At 33.9% G+C, this 21,268-nt stretch overlaps 1 protein-coding gene across 2 annotated transcripts in view; it reads left to right on the forward strand.

Moving 5' to 3' along the window:
- Positions 1-21,268, forward strand: part of GLRA3 (glycine receptor alpha 3) — a 176,111-nt gene that overhangs the window by 47,713 nt on the left and 107,130 nt on the right. For both annotated transcript variants that reach the window (XM_050789937.1, XM_050789938.1), the window contains exon 3: positions 7,556-7,623. In XM_050789937.1, the coding sequence (XP_050645894.1) occupies positions 7,556-7,623 (68 nt within the window). The remainder of the gene's footprint in view (positions 1-7,555; positions 7,624-21,268) is intronic.

The raw sequence follows: 21,268 nt of genomic DNA on the forward strand, positions 1-21,268 counted from the left end.
AAGTACAAAGGCTTTTTCTGAACCACTTCAATGTAAGTTGTTGACCTGATGCCCCAGTACTTGAGTATTTACTACAAATAAAAACATTCTCGTCGATAATCACAATCTAACCATTATAACAAGAAAAACAGTTGAATATATGGCTGCCATCTAATTTGCTGATCTTTATTCAAATTTCATCCATTATCTGATAATTTATGATAAAAGGATTCAGTTTAGAACCCCTTCATATTTTATTGGTCATTTCTCATAGTCTTTTTCAGTCTGAACCAGCACTTTATTCTTTCCGTGACTGTCATGATGTTGACATTTTAAAAATATTCTTATTCAGTTATTTAAAAGAATATACCTCACTTTGCGTTTGTCTAATGCTTCCTCATGATTCAAATTAGGTAGTACATTTAGCAGGGATATTACAGGAATGATGATATGTTTTGACTGCCTTCTATCTGATGGTGGACCATGGCAGATTTTGCCATTACTGGTTATGTTTACTTTGATTACCTGATTAAGTTGGTGCCTGCCAGGATAGTCTATATATACCCACATATAAGCATAAATAAACACACACATATGCATGCACACACACACACACACACACACACATTTATACACCAATTTTCATCTATACTTCTGTATCTTTTGAAAACCATGAGTTCACACTGATTAACTCAATACCATATGTTTAGTCTAGTTTCTAAGCTTCCATACTTTAACTTCCTCTTCCAACAGCAAGAAACCAGGCTCCCATTATTCTCAATATAATTACTTATTTAATCAATATGTAATGAATCTCCCTTGCTTGCTGCTACTTCTTTTACACAAGTGCCTTCCTCGGCCTGGTGGGACTCCGAAGACTTCCTCAGGTTCATCTCCTTGTGTAGATGCCTGTTCAGACTCCATCCCCGCAAGCCAGGATGGCCCCATGGAGACACACACCTTGACCATCTATGGTTCTAATACCCAACACCAGGCTTCCCTATCATGGGCACATCCTCCTCTCTCACTGGGCCTCCAACATTTCCTGCATGTGGAATTTCTCCACAATGTCCTTCTCTCCTGCCTGAGGTTACTACAATCCCCTCAGCCATCCCAGCACTTAAGCCTATTTTGCACTGCCCAAACAAATGGCTTTAGTGCAGCATTTGGGGGAAGGAAAGAGAAGCGAAGGGAAAGAGAAAGGGGAAGAACAAATAGGATTCTGCTTCTATGCCATGATTTATAAACCTTTTTAAAGAACCTAACAAATAATTTAAAATCCAGATTTTAAGTCACCAAATATGCTTTGTAAATAAAAAATAAAATAACATCTCTCCTTGTGACATGTGTGTGCATTTATCTAAAATAAAACAAGTCTCTAGTTAGAATTATTTTGAAATTTAATCTTTTAATTGCATTCTGTATCTATAAAAAGGATAAAACTTTAATACAACATTACATGAAAATTTCTTTCATCATTTTTATGAACAACTGAGTTGTTTGTTTGTTTTCTTACTTGCTCTAGATCTGCCTAGTGAACGATTTTTCCCCAATATGAATAACAATAATATCATTGCCAAGATTTTGCATTGTACTTTGCTATTCTGCCATCACTTCATGTCTTAAACTAAAGGGCCACCTTCTATTTGTTTAAAATAACATCTAAAAGAAAACTTACTGCTGAAAACATCTGCAGCTACTGTCATTTGTTTTTAAGGACTACGCCTAAAGTCGTGAACAATTTAAAAGCACAATTGGCCATATGGATGCTATGGCAGTTATTTGCTCTGTTGCTTAACATAGGAGTGTATTGGATAGATATAACAGCTTTTGCATTGGCACAGAGAAGTAGCAGATCGGCCAAGAATGCTAAACAGGTGCTCTCTGTAATGGTAATAGAAGATTCATAATCTTCTCTGAGCCTCGTTCTCTACACAATTTTTGAATGTCTATGTCAAAGCTAGAATAGAAAGACTACTCCAAGATTGCTGCAGTAATCTCACATGGACCAGAAACCCAAGGGGTAGAACGTGGTACCTTTAAAACATTATGATGCCGTATCCTTTTCATTCTTTGTAATCTAACTCCAAGGACTGTCATTGTCCTAGGGGGTCAAGTCGCTTCTGTCCCCACCTCAGACTATTATCATAAATTTCTGTTTTTTCTGTCTCTATGCTTTTGCCTATTCATGCGAACATTCATGAGTCATGTTAGTTCCTACACTTCCAAAGTCAAGAATCTGTTATGGCTCCAAAGCTTTCTTAAAGTAAATCCCAAATAACCTTGTTATTACATTGAAGAGACTCCATTCCATGATCTGAAATCATTTTTATTTCCAAACTGATTTTTATTTGAATATTTTAAAATTTTAAGTTATTCTTATTTATTCACGTGCATCTATCTATCTGCCTTTTAAGTAAGTGTCTACCATAGTTTTGGAATTTGGAGTTAGGATGTGGTGTCCAAATTCATTCACCCTTCTTTCTGCTGAAGAAGAAAATATATACACAAGCAAATAGTCAAACGGGAATGAAATCACACTTTTTTACGTTCTAATATCCACGCAAGGAACATGTTATAACCATATGGAGAATAAAGTTTAGGCCTGAGACGATTGTGAGCTACTTTATTTGCACATGAAATTTAGGTTTTGAAACCAGATGACTTTTCAGCTTTAGGAAGAGCTTTCTGCTGCTTCTTGGAGGACTGTTAAGGAGGCTGAGGCTGGAGCCTGTTTCAAATACAGTGAGGCATTATGATCCCAACTATTAGTGAAAGCCTAAATTAGTCAATTCTTTGACCATTATTCTTCTGTGGAAACATGTCATTTTCTTTATTTCATCCATCGGCCTTACTATTTGAGCCTCTGGTCAACTAGGGATGTCAGCACCATATTTCAGAAAGAAAACAAAAATATCAGAGGTTTCCTCCTCCAAAGACTGTACCTACCACTGCTCCTTTCAGAACCTTCCTGGAGTCATTAGATGTGCCACACAACACTTGCTCCCAGGGGACACTGAAATGTATCAGAACGCATTTCACTAACTTCAGAACCTTGAAGCCTATGCTGAATTTTTGCCTCCATTTGCTCTTTCACCACTATTATCCATAAACATACAGAAACTAATTAAATTTATAAAACGAGACAAAATATATTATAGAGCATACCTCATCCTTTATTCAATGCCTGTGGCAAATTAAAATCCAACAAATAAAAACTCTTTCCCTTTCTAAATTAAAATAAGAAAAATTATCTCCCCACTCTTTTATTTATTTCTGTTTCAGCCACAAAGATCCCAATCTGATGGAGATAGCATGTTCTAGTAGTAGGTTCCCCCTGGGCCATGTTTCCCCAATGGCACCCAACGGGTGTAACCCATCAGCATTTTATTTGCCGGTGATTTAACCCAATTCTGATGTTCTTATGTTTTCCTTTTACCAGAGAGCATGGCAGAATTTATCTCAAGCCAAATAATGTTCCTCACATTCATATTGCTATTCCAATAAAAAAAAATTAGTAGGATTGTAGTATTATCTGGGGGAACAAGAGAATAACCTAGAAAATATGAAAGATTGGTTTTAGCTTTTCAAGGATGCCAGTTAGCCTACAGATACTTTTCAGAGTTCATATTAGACTCACATTAAGAAAAAATTAACTTCTGACAGTTGTAACCTCATACTTTTTTATGATGGAATTTTGTTTTAATCATGGAGAAAACTATGTATATTCCTCTCTCATATAGTGACATATAAGACACTGCTCTCATCTTACAAATTTTAGAAATTTGTAAACTCTTAGAAATAAGCAATGAAGATATTTTAAAATGCTCATTAGTAACAAAATACAGCACCTCTAGGATTCAGGCCTTTTCTTAGGTTCTTATTATTACATGTTCATCCTTCATATTTAAAACAATTTAACTTCTATATCGGTTTGAATTATATGTTCTAGACATTCCCATGTTTAGTAAACTTTAGGCCCTTTCTAAGTACATAGCATCTACTCTGTTTTATTAACAGTGTTCACCAAATTTATAATAGGCTATTCTTCTACTGAAATTAATAGCCTTGAATTTTCAATGCTCCCAAGCCCTGACTCCTATCTCTGTATATTTCTATTTCTAAGAAAATCTCTGTTAGCCCTGTAGTATAGTGGCCCCAGATATTTTCGAGTCGGTAATTCCTTAGGACAGTCATTTCCAAACATTCTTGCACATTATAATGACCTAGGAAGCTTTAAAAAATACTGATGCCTTGGTTGCATGCCATACCAACCAAAGTAGGTGAGATTCGGGTATGCATATTTTGTAAAGATTCCCCGGTGATTTCAATGTGCAGCATAGAATTTAAAGGACTTTGAAACCTAGACTTTATTTTTAAATAATTTTATTGATTTTTCCTCTACCTTAATGCAGCAAGATAAATAGCCATCTAGAGAACAGGTTGAAAAGCAAATTAAGATGAAAATCATGAACCAGTAATCAAATAAATGTAAATTGCAACCTCAAATGATATTTTAGACCATTCTAACTAATGAAATAGTTTTAAAAAAAATATTGGAACAAATGAAACATGCTAGTTATTTTCAGAAAGAAAAACAGGTCATCTACAAAATGGCTTTGGACTTTTCAATGGCAATGCTGAAAAATAGAAAATAATGAAAAATTATCTTCACAATTCATAAGAAAAAATCATTTCCAGCCTAAAAGTTTCTACTAGCTATACATTAAGTGTGAATGCAAAACAACAACAACAACAACAAAAACAGACATTTATGGACAGGGACTCTCTCAAAAGCTTTATAACCTTATGCAGCCTTTGTCAAAATATTGCTGAAGCGTATGTTCCACTAAAATGAAGAAATGAACCAAGAAAGAAGTGTGGGACCATGAAAGAGGATCCCACAACAGAAAGCTATGGAAGTAATTCCTAGCATGATTGGGAGGTCATAGAACGATTGCTTTGAACCAGAGCAAAACATTCTCATTACATTCCTCTGTAAATCCAGAGGAAGGTAAAGTTCATAGAGCAACTGATGGATCTGTACATACTGAATCAAAATTTAGACATTTCAGCGCTTGTCGATAAGTTAACGATTCAAGTGAAGAAAGCTATGTGAAATATTATACATGAAACAATTGCCAATCTCAGGAAAATTTTCTGCAGGAAAGGAAAAAGTAAGCATAATATACTCTATTGTTTGGCTTGGGTAAATATCTACCTTGTCATATTAATGTACAAAGTGATTATTGAGCTAACGAAAAAGACCAAGCCTTTTTTCATACAGAAATATTGGATAATGGGAACATAGAAACAAAGGCTTGTATTAGTAGAGATAGGGATGATGTATGTAAAAAGGCTAAATCTTCATCTTCTTTGTGGGCATCAGAAGATGTGACTAAAAGAAAAAACATATTATGTAGAGAAACTGAGGTAAATATCCAAAGAATTGATTAAATGAATTGAAATAATTATCTCTGAAAAGAGAGAAACAGAAATAAGGCAAGAGGATACTAGGCATTTTTGTAGCAAACCTTGTAAAATCAATTTACTCAAAAATTATACTCAGGTTGAATAAAAGAAAGAAATTAGGCTTAGATATCAGTTTCTGTATGTGGTGTTCCCTGACTAACTTAGGTAAAGTGTAACTCAGGTAGAGCTACTTTAGCCCCTAGCCAAAATATTTTTATGTTTCTATTTATGTAGGTGTCTGCCTAATAACAAAGTTTGTGGCCAGATAATGAAATGTTTTGAATGTCATGTAAACAACATGGTGGGAAAAGAATGATTTTTAGAATCAGAGCAATGGTTCACATTCTAAATACGAGCATCTTATGTAGGCTCACTGTGCTTTAATTCCCTAAAGCATAAATGATGGAATATTACCTTCTCTCAGAGTTACTATGGGTTAAATATCTATGAATCAGCTAATGTTGTAAGCAAGAAACTTAGAACAATTCACCGATTTCTGCTCCTCCTTCTCTGCTAGATGATAATCTCTTTGTGTCTTCTTCAGTTTTGTGTGCAAAGGTTTTGGGTATTTAGTAAAGGAATGAATAAATGGGACTTATGAAAATGAAAATCTTTGGATTTATGATGAATACTAAATCCGGCATTAATAAGAAATTTCCAGAATGGAGGAATGAGAAACTCAATAAGTTCACTTCTCCAAAAAAGCAACAAAACCACTGGCAAAATTATCAAGATTAACCGTTAGAACTCTTAAAAATTGATTGAAAGCTTACAACAACCTTAAGAGTGTTTATTCAAGAAAAACTGATGAATTTCTGTAAGAACAGAAGGCATATTAATTTGGCCTACCTTCCCAGTTCCACAGCAGCCTTGCAATCCAGTCGCCTCTAAACAGTAGAAGTTGTAAAACCACCAGAAGCCGGCTAACCAGGTTTGGAGTTCCTCAGAAAGTCCATCCCCAGAGCTTTGTCACTATTCTGCCTGTCTGGTAGCTCCCCAGAAAAGCCTCGCTCAAAGGGCTTTCCATTATTTGGCATGACTGAGAACTCAGTTGGTGGGAAAAATTTCTATCTCTAGGGCATTTGTGGAAAATAATCAGAAGATTGTTTAACATTGTATCTGCCTAAGGCTGTGACACTAGTTGGGGCAAGTAAGAGCCTAAACAAAAATTATAAAGGACCTGGAAAATTCGATGTTCTTAGGCAGTTCTGAAAAGCTCTAACATATCTTTGCAATCTGGAGTTTACATTTGCATATAGGGTTTTGTGCATGCCCAGGGAAGTCCTCAGAGAGTCCCAGTATCTCACCTCTGGTGGACCTCAGGTCCTGTGCAAGCAGGAAGTGAAGGGTAAGGTAGAGTTGTAAACTAACTGAGCACTGAAGACATGTCCCCAAACCCATGGAAGACCCTTGGCAAGAGTGGAAGATTTATTGGCTCAAGGCTTTAAAGAAATCTCTAACCAAATATTAGTTTACCACTAAACTCACTAAACAGAGATTTCAGTGGCTGTGCACTCTAGGGAAATGAAAACTTTACCATATTGGTCCAGGTAAGTCACTAAAGAAGAAACAACAACTGCAAGAAAAACCAGCAACCACAAACTGTGGGTTGGAGGTGGGAAGACCTGGTTTCCAGAGTTGCCACATTATGTTATCTATTCAATTTTCAACAAAAAAAATATGAGACATGCAAAGAAATAGAAAAGCATAGCCCATGCAGCGGGGAAAAGATCAATAGACACTATCCCTGAAGGAGCTTAGATATTGGACTTACTGCATCAGGCATTTACAGAGCCATTAGAGACATCTAGATTTTAAAAACTAAGACCAAGAGAAGTAAAAACATAATCAGCATCAGTGTTCCTTGTGAACCTTGTGATTCTCAATACATATAGTTGTGTGGAATTATTGCTTCAATTGTGAGCATCTCTTTGTGTGTGTGTATGTGTGTGTGTGTGTATGTGTGTGTATATATATATGTGTGTGTGTGTGTGTATATATATATATACACACACACACACACAAATAATGTAATGCAAGAAATTATTTGAAAATGTTTTAGATAAGTCTCTAAACAGCCCTTATGTTTTATTCTCTTTTTCAGGTCCTCCAGTTAATGTCACATGCAACATATTCATCAACAGCTTTGGCTCTATCGCAGAGACGACCATGGTAGGCATTTTACTTTGCAACAAGTTTCACGCTAGAGTAATCTATAATTACCTTAATGGCAACATTTTATGTAGTTTAAAACCCAAATTAATATAACAAGATTTTAAAAGATAAAATAATAGTATAATTAAATTACAGTCACCTGCGGGTAATAACATTTCAGTTAGAGATGGTATATTAGAGTATATAAATATAAGCAAAACAACATTGATTTTCTCAATTCGACAATCTAATATTAAACTTCAAATTAAAGCTAAAATGTCACCATAGCAATTATTTTTTCCAATAATCTTTAATATCCAGATGTAAACAGAATAGTAAATACTTACATGGTTACTCTGTACCCCACTTACACATTTTTTAAAGTTATTTTAAATATTCAATTTGATTACTTTTTCAAATGAATACAGTATTTGCCAAAACTTTATACTTAGAAATTTTATTAACTGTATTTGAAGACATTTTATATAATCAAGTTATTAAAGCCAGAAAAACAGAAAAATTGTCATTACAGACCAAATTTCTTCTGTCTTAAATTTTAAAGCTTTTTCTAAAGAGCACATGGTATCTCGACTTTGCCCTTTAGCTTTTATTGGGCAATTTAACTGTAATAAAATGCAGAAATAGACACATGAACCACTGAACATCTATAAAATTGTCTAGCAGCCAATTTACTTTTTTTGAAACTGTGTGGATGATGATTCTTAAATTAGCTAGAATTATCTTTTTAAATTTAGTAAGTATAGCTTGCAATACTTCTCAAAGTTAATATTAACTAAAATATGATATAAAACACAGGGATTTATTAGTTAAAAAAACAATATTAGATAATTACATTCACTTTACTTAGAATAGTAAACAGATAGTAAATTTTCTAAGGAAAAACAATCTAATATGCAAATTATTACATATATGATGGTGTAAGTGTGTGTAGAGGTGTGTGTGAGTGTGTGTTGGAATCCATCTCAACAAGAAGAGGCTTTATACAGGCATATATATATTTTTTTTAAAAAGCTGTTTCCCTCATGTATGCAATGTAAGTCTTTTACCAGCATCTCTGTGGTTCTATTCAAAGTTAGTATAGCTTAACTACAATAAAGCATTTGTGGAGAAGAACCGAACTATATAGAATTATCTTCAATACGATACAATCTAAGTTAACATGAATGTGTGTATATGAGTGTAAATGCAGAGAAGATGCATGTAATTTGGTTAGAAACAGTGCGGTTCTGGTGCAATTTCCTCTTTCAGTGGCTATAATCCTGTTTTAGATTTTGATATATTCTAGATTCGTGTGGAAAATTTGGCCCTGATTTATATCCAACATTTGTACATATTCAGTCCATATAATCCACAGATGAAAGAATCACTATTGGTTTTGTTCTATTTAGGCTTCTCGAATTGTATTTCTAGACCTGATGATTTTCTCATTTTGTTTCTATACATGTATAATCCTAAAAACCTGGAAATATACTTCTCTATATTTTTCTTTTCCATGATTGCTTCCATGAACTACTTCCCACAGCAATAGTTGGACAGATTTAAAGTCTTACCCATCTTTATGGGGTAGGGAAGGAAGAGACTTGGAAAAAGCAGAGGGCATAGGTGGATTTCCTTCCCATTAAGACTTAAAGATTGTCAGTTTTCTGAAAGTGCCTTTTTTATGACATAATTCATCAGTCTACCACTAGAACGGTTATAACACAATCTATAAGATGCCTACAACAGTTAAATTTCTTACCTTAATAATTTTAGCCAGACTTTACAGAATAGCATTCTACAAAAAGCTTGCAGAATATTGCAAACACACTCTCACGATAACAGTTTTATTTCCCTCCTTCAGCGTGCAAGCCTTTTCTCACCTACATACTCCATCATTATGTATTCTTTCTGAAATCACTTTAAGCATCTATCACTCACCTCTTCACAGTCTAAAACAGTGTCAATGAACATTGTTCAAATATCCCAGAAGTTAAGTATTACAAACCTAATCATGTCCACCTTGGTATTTTTTCTTTTTATTCTTCCTAATTTCTAAACATATATTATTTCCATTAAAATGATCAGATTCAATATTTATTACTTTTTAATGGTATCATCTAGAATAGCTGTGATTTCGATGTTCATCTATATAGGCACAAAGAAAATTAGAACTTGTTTGTATATTTTTATCATAAGAATCATAAAATGTTTTGCTCCCACTTGGTTAAGTTGTTGTATTTTATTCACACGGTCCACTATCACGACTCTACAACAAAACTTTATCTCATTATTCTATTGGTCTCTTTTTTTAAAATTCAGTACAAATGCTAATATATGTGTTAATGTATTTTTTAAACTTATTCACACTTCTTACACTGAGTATAGTTTACTTCTGTTCTTTTTTTTTTTGAGACGGAGTCTCACTCTGTGGCACAGGCTGACTTCTGTTCTTATAATACGAATAATTGAATTCAACTAAGGCAGTCAATTAAAATTGAGAGGATGGAATCTCAAATTATCTGTAATCATTAATGAATATATTTATGTCTGAGAATTCATATTTAAAATAAAACTACATAAGTATCCTCATCCATATGTGTCTGCTTAACAAGACTAAGCCTTCAATGTCTTTACTGGCTAAATATATTGAGCGCCCTCTGCTGGTCTAGTCTATAACTGGTATGTTTCACTTTCAAATACAGCTCTCCCATTTCAGGTTATTGTTCAATTCTTGGGAAAATTTCTCTAGTAGATATTCTACTTTTTAGGCCACTTTTTGTTAACTAAGTTAATTCAAGCAATGTATTTTTCATACTTTTCTTGCGCAAATTTAAAAAAATGCATGTGCAGTTTTTTAACAATATAAACTCAAATTTCTTTTTAGCTGTTAAATTCCTTAGCCAATATTGTTAATCTGATTAATTTCACGTAGTGCCAACCATTCTCACCTGAGTACAGTTTCACTATTTTACACAGTCACCACATTTTTTTCTATAAATATTATGAGAATTTTAATTTCTCTATTTCCCTCATATTTGAGTCATATAATGAGATTCTTTAAGGACTTGTTCAGCCTCAAATATTTCAAGTTCACATTCTTCTTAAACAGATAATGACTTAACAACTAATGGAAACTCCAGTTCTCAAAGATATTAAATTAAAAATAAAACTAGTTTATCATCACTGCTGTTTGGGAACATGGTCTTGTTGAGAGAGGCACCTTTGTCCTGCCTTTTAAACTATGGTGACAAAAGGAGCACATGACTATTTCAATGAGGGGAAGCTTAAGATCTCCACATTAAGTGGCTCTCATACTAAGTGTGCTCCTGCAAACCTATGTTGAGCTGTGGATAAGGCTTATGTGCCAGGATGAAAGCATTTGTTAAGTTGGGCTTAACAACGCAAAGAAATGCAAATGCAAGGAAAACTCTTAAGCAAAAGTTTTCTTTGGAAATATACACAAAAACCAAATTGTAATTTGAAGCATACACACAGACCTGGCCGGTCTTCAGCGTGTCCACAGAACAAAAGAAAAGATTGGGGTTTTATTGGTTAAGAGAAACGTTTTGTAAAATGTTTTGAAAGAAAGTTCATTGGCCTGGAGAAGTATTTCCAGCTCTGGCAAGCTGTAATTGTAGAGTGACGGTGGTAGGTAAAACTAATCTTGGTGGAAGGTAAAACTAATCTTAGAGGCATGGAAGGTAAAACTAATCTTAGAGGCATGGAAGGTAGTTTCAGCAATTACTAGGTAAAATGGGTTTTAAGATTATAGCAAGTTACTTCTGCAGCTGGGCTTGCCAGACAGTTCCTGGAGCAGGAGCTTTGTGAACTGAGTGCTTTTTCCCCATGGTCCTTAACTCCCATCTAGTTGGGTATGACTGTAATAACCCGAAGTCATATCATCAACTTTCACAATTCAGGCAATGGAATATTACATAGCAACAACATGGATATTTCTCATAAATATAATTATGAGCTAAAGAAAATAGACACAATAGAACATGTGTTAGAATATGAGCTAAAGAAAACAGACACAATAGAATATGTGTTTACTTTCATTTATATGAAGTTCGATAACATGAAATAATCAATTCTGTTGATAAAAGACTTCTGAATTCTAAAAGATTATCTTTGGTTGGGGGTGGGAGTTGGCTGGTAACGGATGGTGAGGAGGTACTACGGAACCTTCTGGGTACCAAAATTGTTCTATATTTTGATCTGGGTAGTAGTAACACAGGTCTATACATATGTCAGAATTATTGAATGGACACTGCAGACTTGTGTATGTTATGAATGGCTGTTGTATCTTAATTCAAAAGATTATTTAAAAGTAAACAAAAACCTCACAAATTTAAAATTTAACACACCAAATGTGTCACACAGAGCGTTATCTATTCAGTGATCGCAGGTGAGAACGTTAGAAGTTAGACAAAAAGCTTTATATGAAAGCTTTTATTCTTCACCAGAAACAGTCTGCAGGACTATGAATGTCTAGAGCATGAATATGTGATTTCTCTAACCCTGTGCCTTCTAGTACTTAAAATACCTAGTTATAAGGACCAAAAATGAATAATCTTGAAGAAAAAAATCACTGAGATGATAAGAAGCTTCCATGATGTAGGTAAAAGGGAATTCCATTTGTTGTGGTCTGGGGATTGGGGCTGGCTATAGGTAGCCCAAATGTTCTCAGCTAACTGAAAACTTTTAGAAAAACTCCAAAATAGAAACATTTATATATATATATATATATATACATACACACTGCGAAGCATAACTATAACTATGACAGAAGCAAGTGAGAAATGCCCATCATAGAGGCACCTTATGGGACTGGCTAAACCCACGATGACATTAAAAGTCCATTACTTATTTGAAAAAGAGAGAAAACAATCACCCATAATGCCCCCACACAAACCCAGCACTGTTAGTAGTTAGCTGCATTTATATTTACTTCTAAATGTTTTGACTGCACATATTTTTACATGGTTTATGCATTCATTCATTCAATGAATCTTTTTGTGAGAGCATATAATGAACCAAACATTTTGCTATGCACAAAGGATGATATAATCATTTTTATTCTGACAAATCTCTTTTTTTACTTATTAGTGAATCATAAACTTTTTCCATTATAAAGATAAAATAATGAGCCTCCTTTTCCTAGCTTTTTGTTCAATACATATGCAAAAAAGTGCACAAATTATAGGAGTGAAGTACAATGAATTAATACAAAGTGCACACATTCATGTAACCACACTCAAGTCAAAAGTAGCATCCCAGAGCCTGCTTATATCCCTTTTATTTTATTTTATTTTATTTTATTTTTATGTATTATTATTATTATTATTATACTTTAAGTTCTAGGGTACATGTGCATAACGTGCAGGTTTGTTACATATGTATACTTGCGCCATGTTGCTGTGCTGCACCCATCAACTCGTCAGCACCCATCAACTCGTCATTTACATCAGGTATAACTCCCAATGCAATCCCTCTCCCCTTCCCCCTCCCCCCTCCCCCCTCCCCATGATAGGCCCCAGTGTGTGATGTTCCCCTTCCCGAGTCCAAGTGATCTCATTGTTCAGTTCCCACCTATGAGTGAGAATATGCGGTGTTTGGTTTTCTGTTCTTGTGATAGTTTGCTAAGAATGATGGTTTCCAGCTGCATCCATGTCCCTACAAAGGACACAAACTCATCCTTTTTGATGGCTGCATAGTATTCCATGGTGTATATGTGCCACACTTTCTTAATCCAGTCTGTCACTGATGGACATTTGGGTTGATTCCAAGTCTTTGCTATTGTGAATAGTGCCGCAATAAACATACGTGTGCATGTGTCTTTATAGCAGCATGATTTATAATCCTTTGGGTATATACCCAGTAATGGGATGGCTGGGTCATATGGTACATCTAGTTCTAGATCTTTGAGGAATCGCCATACTGTTTTCCATAATGGTTGAACTAGTTTACAATCCCACCAACAGTGTAAAAGTGTTCCTATTTCTCCACATCCTCTCCAGCACCTGTTGTTTCCTAACTTTTTAATGATCGCCATTCTAACTGGTGTGAGATGGTATCTCATTGTGGTTTTGGTTTGCATTTCTCTGATGGCTAGTGATGATGAGCATTTTTTCATGTGTCTGTTGGCTGTATGAATGTCTTCTTTTGAGAAATGTCTGTTCATATCCTTTGCCCACTTTTTGATGGGGCTGTTTGTTTTTTTCTTGTAAATTTGTTTGAGTTCTTTGTAGGTTCTGGATATTAGCCCTTTGTCAGATGAGTAGATTGCAAAAATGTTCTCCCATTCTGTAGGTTGCCTGTTCACTCTGATGGTAGTTTCTTTTGCTGTGCAGAAGCTCTTTAGTTTAATGAGATCCCATTTGTCAATTTTGGCTTTTGCTGCCGTTGCTTTTGGTGTTTTAGACATGAAGTCTTTGCCCATGCCTATGTTCTGAATGGTACTACCTAGGTTTTCCTCTGGGGTTTTTATGGTATTAGGTCTAACATTTAAGTCTCTAATCCATCTTGAATTAATTTTCGTATAAGGAGTAAGGAAAGGATCTAGTTTCAGCTTTCTACTTATGGCTAGCCAATTTTCCCAGCACCATTTATTAAATAGGGAATCCTTTCCCCATTTCTTCTTTTTCTCAGGTTTGTCAAAGATCAGATGGCTGTAGATGTGTGGTATTATTTTTGAGGACTCTGTTCTGTTCCATTGGTCTATATCTCTGTTTTGGTACCAGTACCATGCTGTTTTGGTTATTGTAGCCTTGTAGTATAGTTTGAAGTCAGGTAGCGTGATGCCTCCAGCTTTGTTCTTTTGACTTAGGATTGTCTTGGAGATGCGGGCTCTTTTTTGGTTCCATATGAACTTTAAAGCAGTTTTTTCCAATTCTGTGAAGAAACTCATTGGTAGCTTGATGGGGATGGCATTGAATCTATAAATTACCTTGGGCAGTATGGCCACTTTCACGATATTGATTCTTCCTATCCATGAGCATGGTATGTTCTTCCATTTGTTTGTGTCCTCTTTGATTTCACTGAGCAGTGGTTTGTAGTTCTCCTTGAAGAGGTCCTTTACATCCCTTGTCAGTTGGATTCCTAGGTATTTTATTCTCTTTGAAGCAATTGTGAATGGAAGTTCATTCATGATTTGGCTCTCTGTCTGTTACTGGTGTATAAGAATGCTTGTGATTTTTGCACATTAATTTTGTATCCTGAGACTTTGCTGAAGTTGCTTATCAGCTTAAGGAGATTTTGGGCTGAGACAATGGGATTTTCTAAATATACAATCATGTCATCTGCAAAGAGGGACAGCTCCAGTGGCGCAATCGGTTAGCGCGCGGTACTTATATCCCTTTTAAATCCTACCCCTCCCAGTCTCCAAATAAGTTTGGGCATGTATATATAATAGTACAGTATTTTTAAATGAACATATTGGTTTTATCTGCCTACCTTCAAAAAACAGATGACTCTCCATCTTGTTACACATATGTTAGAAAAAGAATTGCGCTGCTATGTGATTTAAATCAATATTTATACATTGAACCATTACTTTTCACCAGTGCCCATAATAAACCATTTTCATAAATTGAGAACAAAAAAGATGAGACATTTCGGGTTAATAGTTTTTCAGGTGTCGGTGTACATAGATGCATGGCACGTTGGAAGGGAGGATCTGAGGGTCCAGTGTGATCTCACAGAATTGTCCAAACGTACAGTTTTTCAATTTTCCATACAAATAATAGGCTCACATTTTACTTGCAACAATAAGCACATATATATAAATGCTACTTTGAATTATTGAGTCATTAGATTCTCGAGAGATACCTAAGCCAACACAGCATAAAAATTGATATTATCTCTCTCTATATATATCTATATATATGTTAATGGAATCTTTAAACTACTAGACATTCTTTTTAAAGTATTTTTTTATTAAAAAAAAGTTACAGGCATACCAAGATGCATGGATTATAAGTAACACTAAAAAAACTACCACCGTCTTAAGAGATTAAACAGTACAAATACATGAAACTTCCTTTCTTAAAGTAAGCTTTATTCCTGAGTTTGATATTAAGATATAAATGTTCATTCTATACGTATGAAAATATAATCAAAATGACCATATTGAAGTATCCACATGTAACTTAGTTTGGCTTCATTTTTCAGGTATAAATTTATGTTTTTTTGAGATACTCCATGCTTGTATATGTAGACAAGGTATTTTTTTCATTTTCATTTCAGTATTTCTTAATATATTTATCCATTCTACTTTTGCTAGACATGTAGGTTGTTTCTAGTGGTTTCAATACTACAAATCATCTCTGCATTGAAAATCATTGCATAGGGTGGATCACCTGAGGTCAGGAGTTTGAGACCAGCCTGGCCAGCACGGTGAAACCCCATCTCTACTAAAAAAGAAACAAGAATTAGCCAGCAGGGTGGCAGACGCCTGTAATTCCAGCTATTCGGGAGGCTGAGGCAGGGGAATCGCTTGAACATAGGAGGTGGAATTTGCAGTGAGCTGAGACAGTGCCACTGCACTCCAGCCTGGTCAACAGAGCCAGACTCCATCTCAAAAAAAGAAGAAAAATCATTGCATATTACCTTCTAATGTTATATGTATGTGTGTGTGTGTGTGTATATATATGTGTGTGTGTGTGTGTGTGTGTGTATATGCAAGCTATTCTACAGAGTATATACCTAGGGGTGAGATTACTTGGTAATTACTAAATTGCTCCCCATTCAAATTACTAAATTGCTCTCCAAGGTGGTCATTCTGTTTGAAGCACCTGTTAGCAATATTGTGAGATTTCTGATTGTTTTACATGTTCTCCAACACTTCGTATTTACCCGCTTTCAATTTTTTAACTTCCGTAATGGTTGTAAAGTTGGATTTAATTGCTGCTTATCATGTACTTCCCTGATAAACAGTGAGGTTAAGCATTTTAATAAATGATTCAGATGTTCTTTATGCAAAATGCTTCTTAATATATTTTCTCCATTTAAGGTTGCTTGTTTATATTATACACACACAACATACACACACATGCAATATTCTGAAGATGAATACTTTGTCAGCTGTATGCGTTTTAAACATTTATTCTACTCTTCAAGGTATTCTTTTTGATGTGTAAATAATTTTAATTCACAAAATGTAACCTTGTTTTACTTAAAAGTCTATGCTTCTTTGCCATAAGAAATTCTTCTCACCCAAGTGCATAAAGATATTTTCTTATACTCTCTGATAAAAGAGTTTTGCTTTCTTGTTTAGGTTTTAGTCCTCTTGGCGTTTTGTACAATTGCATATGTATACATATATGTAATATGTAACATAGGCATTTATTTCTATTTCACAATTGAATAATTACTTTCAATAATTTGTAATTAAATTTAATGAGTCAGTTTCAAGTTCTATGCTAATGATCTATTTGTCTATGCCTGCACTGATATCACTTTGTCTTGTTTAATACAGTTTATATTAGACTTGATATTTAATAGGACAACTTACCAAACGCACAGTTTAAAAATTCTGTTTAAAGTATTAATTAGTGTTCTTGGGAGATTGGCTTTTCATAAAGTTTAGAATTATCTTGTCAAATTCCACAAAATAAACTTGAGTTTAATATAAAGATGAGCATTGGAGAAATTGTCATCTCAAAATATTGGATCTTTCTATCCATGAATACAATGCATCACGCTCTTTATTTAAATATTATTATCATTTAACAAATGCACATGTCTCATAAATTTCTTGAATATCTTTTAGATTTAATTATTTATACTTCATTATTAAAATAGACTTTAAAAATTATAACCTTTCACTTATTTTTAAACACTTCATTGTCGATACATAAGAACATGATCATTTTTTACATTGCCCAAAATACTCTCATTTTAGGCCTCATGCTTTATAATTTCTTCATATAATTATACCACCTAAGAATAGTAACATGTTAATTTCTTCCTGTCAGTACTTATACAATCTGCAACTTTTTCTTGTCTTGATATTTTAACAAAAGCAATGTTAAATGAAATTGATTTGTTCCTGGCTTTAAAGAGAATATTTCTAATGTTTCCAAAATAAATATGGTGTTTGCTGAGTTTTGTATAAATATCCTTTATCAAAATTCAAAGTTCTCTCTGCCATACTTTCTGTAGAATGTGAAAAGCATTAAATACAAAACAAACATAAAATAGGTATTAAGTGCTCTAATCCATGAACATAGTATATCAATTTATTTGTCTTCTCCAGTTACTCAGAACTATGTTTTTCAGGGATTGTCATATCTCTTAGTTTATTCCTAAGTATTGATGCATGCTTGTAAATGTTATATTTTTAAAATAATCTTTTTATTTTAGAATAGTTTAGGTCTACAAGAAATTTGCAAAGGCAGTACAGAGAATTTTCCTAGATCTCATACCCAGTTTCCTCTATTATTACCATGTTACATTAGTTAGTATGATATATTTGTTAACATTTGTGAACAAATATTGTTGCATTATTACTAACTAAGGTCTGTGCTTTTTGGATTTCTTTAGTTTTTTACTAACATTATTTTTCTGTCCCATTATCCTATCCAGGATACTACATTATATTTAGTTGCCATGTTTCCGTAGGATGCTCTAGATTGTGAAAACTTTTTACATTATTTTTTATAACCTCAGCTGGTATTGGTCAAGTATTTTGTAGAATGTCTCTCAATTGGGTTCATACATATTTTTCTTTTGAGTAGATTGGATTATGAGATTTTTGGAAGGAAGACCACAGAAGTAAAGTGCCACTCTCATTACTTTTTATCAAGAGTATGTACTATCAATATGACTTATTATTTAATATGTTAAGCTTGATTATAGGCCTGAGGTGGTATCTGTCTGATTTTTCCACTGTAAAGTAACTCCTTTTTTTTAACCTTCACTGTGCTATTCTTGTCAAAGTCTGTTTTGCATTGCTATAAAGGAATACCTGAGGCTGGGTAATTTACAAAGAAAAAAGGCTTTTTGGCCCATCGTTGTGTAGGCTGTTCAAGAAGCATGTCACCAGCATCTACTTCCACTCATGGCAGAAGTAGGAGAGGAACAGGAGCCAGCATTAGGAGATTACAGGATAAGAGTGCAGGAAAGAGAGAGAGGGAAAGGTGCCAGACTCTTTTTAACAAGCAGTTCTTGAGGGAACTTATATAGTGACAACTCACTGGTTACCATGGGGACAGCACAAAGCCATTCATGAGGGATCCACTCCCATGACCCAAACATCTCCCACCAGGCCCCACCTGCAACAATGGGGATCAAATTTCAACACGAGATTTGGAAGGCGCAAAGAGTGTATCAGCACTCTTCGAAAGTAAGTCAGTGTATGTAGCCCAACTTAAGGGGATAAAGAGATTATGTTCCACCTCCTTGAGGGAACCATTTCTGCATATTATTTGAGATTCTTTGATAGAGATTTATTCCTTCCCCCTTATTTATTTATACAATAATTTATTCATATCAATATAGACTCTTGCACATTTATTTTATGTTTTGAGTTAAAATTCTAAGTTTGTTATTTAATTTGTTGCTCAAATTGTTCCAGTTTGGCCACTGGGAGTTTATTCACTTAGCCTCTGTATCTCTGACACTTTCCTACCACTTTGGCGTTTGAGCACTTCCGTGTGTTCTGTAAATATAAGATGTTCCAGACTCATCTTGTATTTGTCCCGCCCCAGACGTAGATCAGTCATTTCTCCAAGAATTCTGTTTCTTTTTTTTTTTTAATTGGAGAATGGTACTAGAAACCCAAATCTGATCACCGGATGTATTCATTGCTACAGAGGTTTCATTGCATCTAGGCTTCCCAGCAGACAGAGCTTGGAAGTGTGTGTGTGTGTGTATGTGTGTGTAAACGTTGTATTTTAAATTTTATTTACCAATAGTTTCTAATTAATATATGGGCCAACAATAAATGTTGCAATATTGACATATTCTCAACTTGATAACTTAATTCGATAGTTCTAGTAATTTTTCATTTTTTTGTATTTTCTATGAATATGTTAATGCAAACTGTTAAGACAGTTGTACTTTTTCCTTCCCAATCCCTCTTACCTTATTGCACTGGTTCAGAACTCCTATACAATGCTAAATAACAATGGAGAATGGCTACCTTTGTCTTTTTGGTTTTTGATATCAGTTGAAAACCATGCAGCATTTCACAATTAAGAATGACACTAACTGTAGGTTTCTCATAAATCCTCCTTATTAGATTGAGAGAGTTTACTTCCACTATTGTTTGCTGAGATGTTTTATTATGAAAAGGAATTCAATTTTATTCATTGCTGTCTCAATATTCATTGAAATGATTATATGTTTTTCTCATTCACTCTGTTAATATTATTGATTATGTTGATTTATTTCCAAGTAGTAAATCCTTCTTGTATTCCTTGTATAAACCTCATTTGGCCATAATTTATTATTCTTTTTATATACTGCTAGATTTAAATATCTAATATTTGGTTTAGGATATTTGCTACTGTGTTAACTTTGGATGTTGAACTATTATTTTCTTACAATATCAAGAGTGGCATGTGATATCAGTATTATGCTGGATTCCTAAAACTAAGTTGAAAGTGTCCCTTTTTCCTCTACTCTTTAAAATAGTTCATGTATAATTGATGAACTGTTATTTCTTCCATGAGTATTTATTAAAATTCACCAGTAATGCCATCTAAGCCAGTCATTTTTTGTGTGTAAAGGTTTTAAGTTACAAGTTCCATTCCTGAAATACAAGACTATTCAGTTTTTCTTAGCATCACTTTTGTAATAGTTTTATTTTTCAATGAAATTTTCCATTCCTCGTCAAATTATTTACACATCGTTACCACATTTTATCTTGCAAGATGAGAAGTCGTTGTAATGTTTCCATTTTTATTATTCTTACTGGTAATTTGGCTTTAACTTGTTTTTTAAATTAGTTTATATATGGGTATATTTTTATTTGTTCTGCTAGATATTTTTGCTGCTTTCTGAATTTATAATTAATGTTTATCTTCTGTGAATAATAATAGTTCATTTTTGTCTCGTCATTTGTTCTTTTGGCAGAGCCTACTACACTGTATATTCTGATTGTTTTCTCTATACCTTAATCTCTCTGTCAGAGCTTCTATAATATCTCTTTATATTTCTGTGTTTCTATCTCTTATATTTCTACATTTAAGAATTGCCACTGGTAAATAAATTATTGGAAATTCATAAACATCCCAAATATCTTATAATTCATATCAATCCATTTTAGATTCCTTCACTGCAAATAATTTAATGACTTACATAAAGGCAATTTATTCACAATCTATGATGATATTTTCCTGTGCTACTTTATTTGGTTTTGTTAGAATTGCCTTTTGTCCTTGTGCTAATACATCATACTTCAATGACATACTATTATATCATCCAATTTACTTTTAAGTATCCTTTTTCCTTTTTAAATATTTTGTTTAAAGCCATGAATATTTATTTAAAATTTTGTAATACAGTGTCCATAGGGCAACAGTTCTCTCTGATATGCTCCTCATTATATCATTAACAGCTAGCAACATGCTCAGCATAAAGTAGCTCTTAAGTTTATATTGTCGAATATATGTAAGCATGTATTTATTCTGGCCAAAAAAGACTAATTTTTTCCAAA

The sequence above is a fragment of the Macaca thibetana genome, chromosome 5 (assembly GCF_024542745.1).
Source record: "Macaca thibetana thibetana isolate TM-01 chromosome 5, ASM2454274v1, whole genome shotgun sequence".
Lineage (NCBI taxonomy): Eukaryota > Metazoa > Chordata > Mammalia > Primates > Cercopithecidae > Macaca > Macaca thibetana.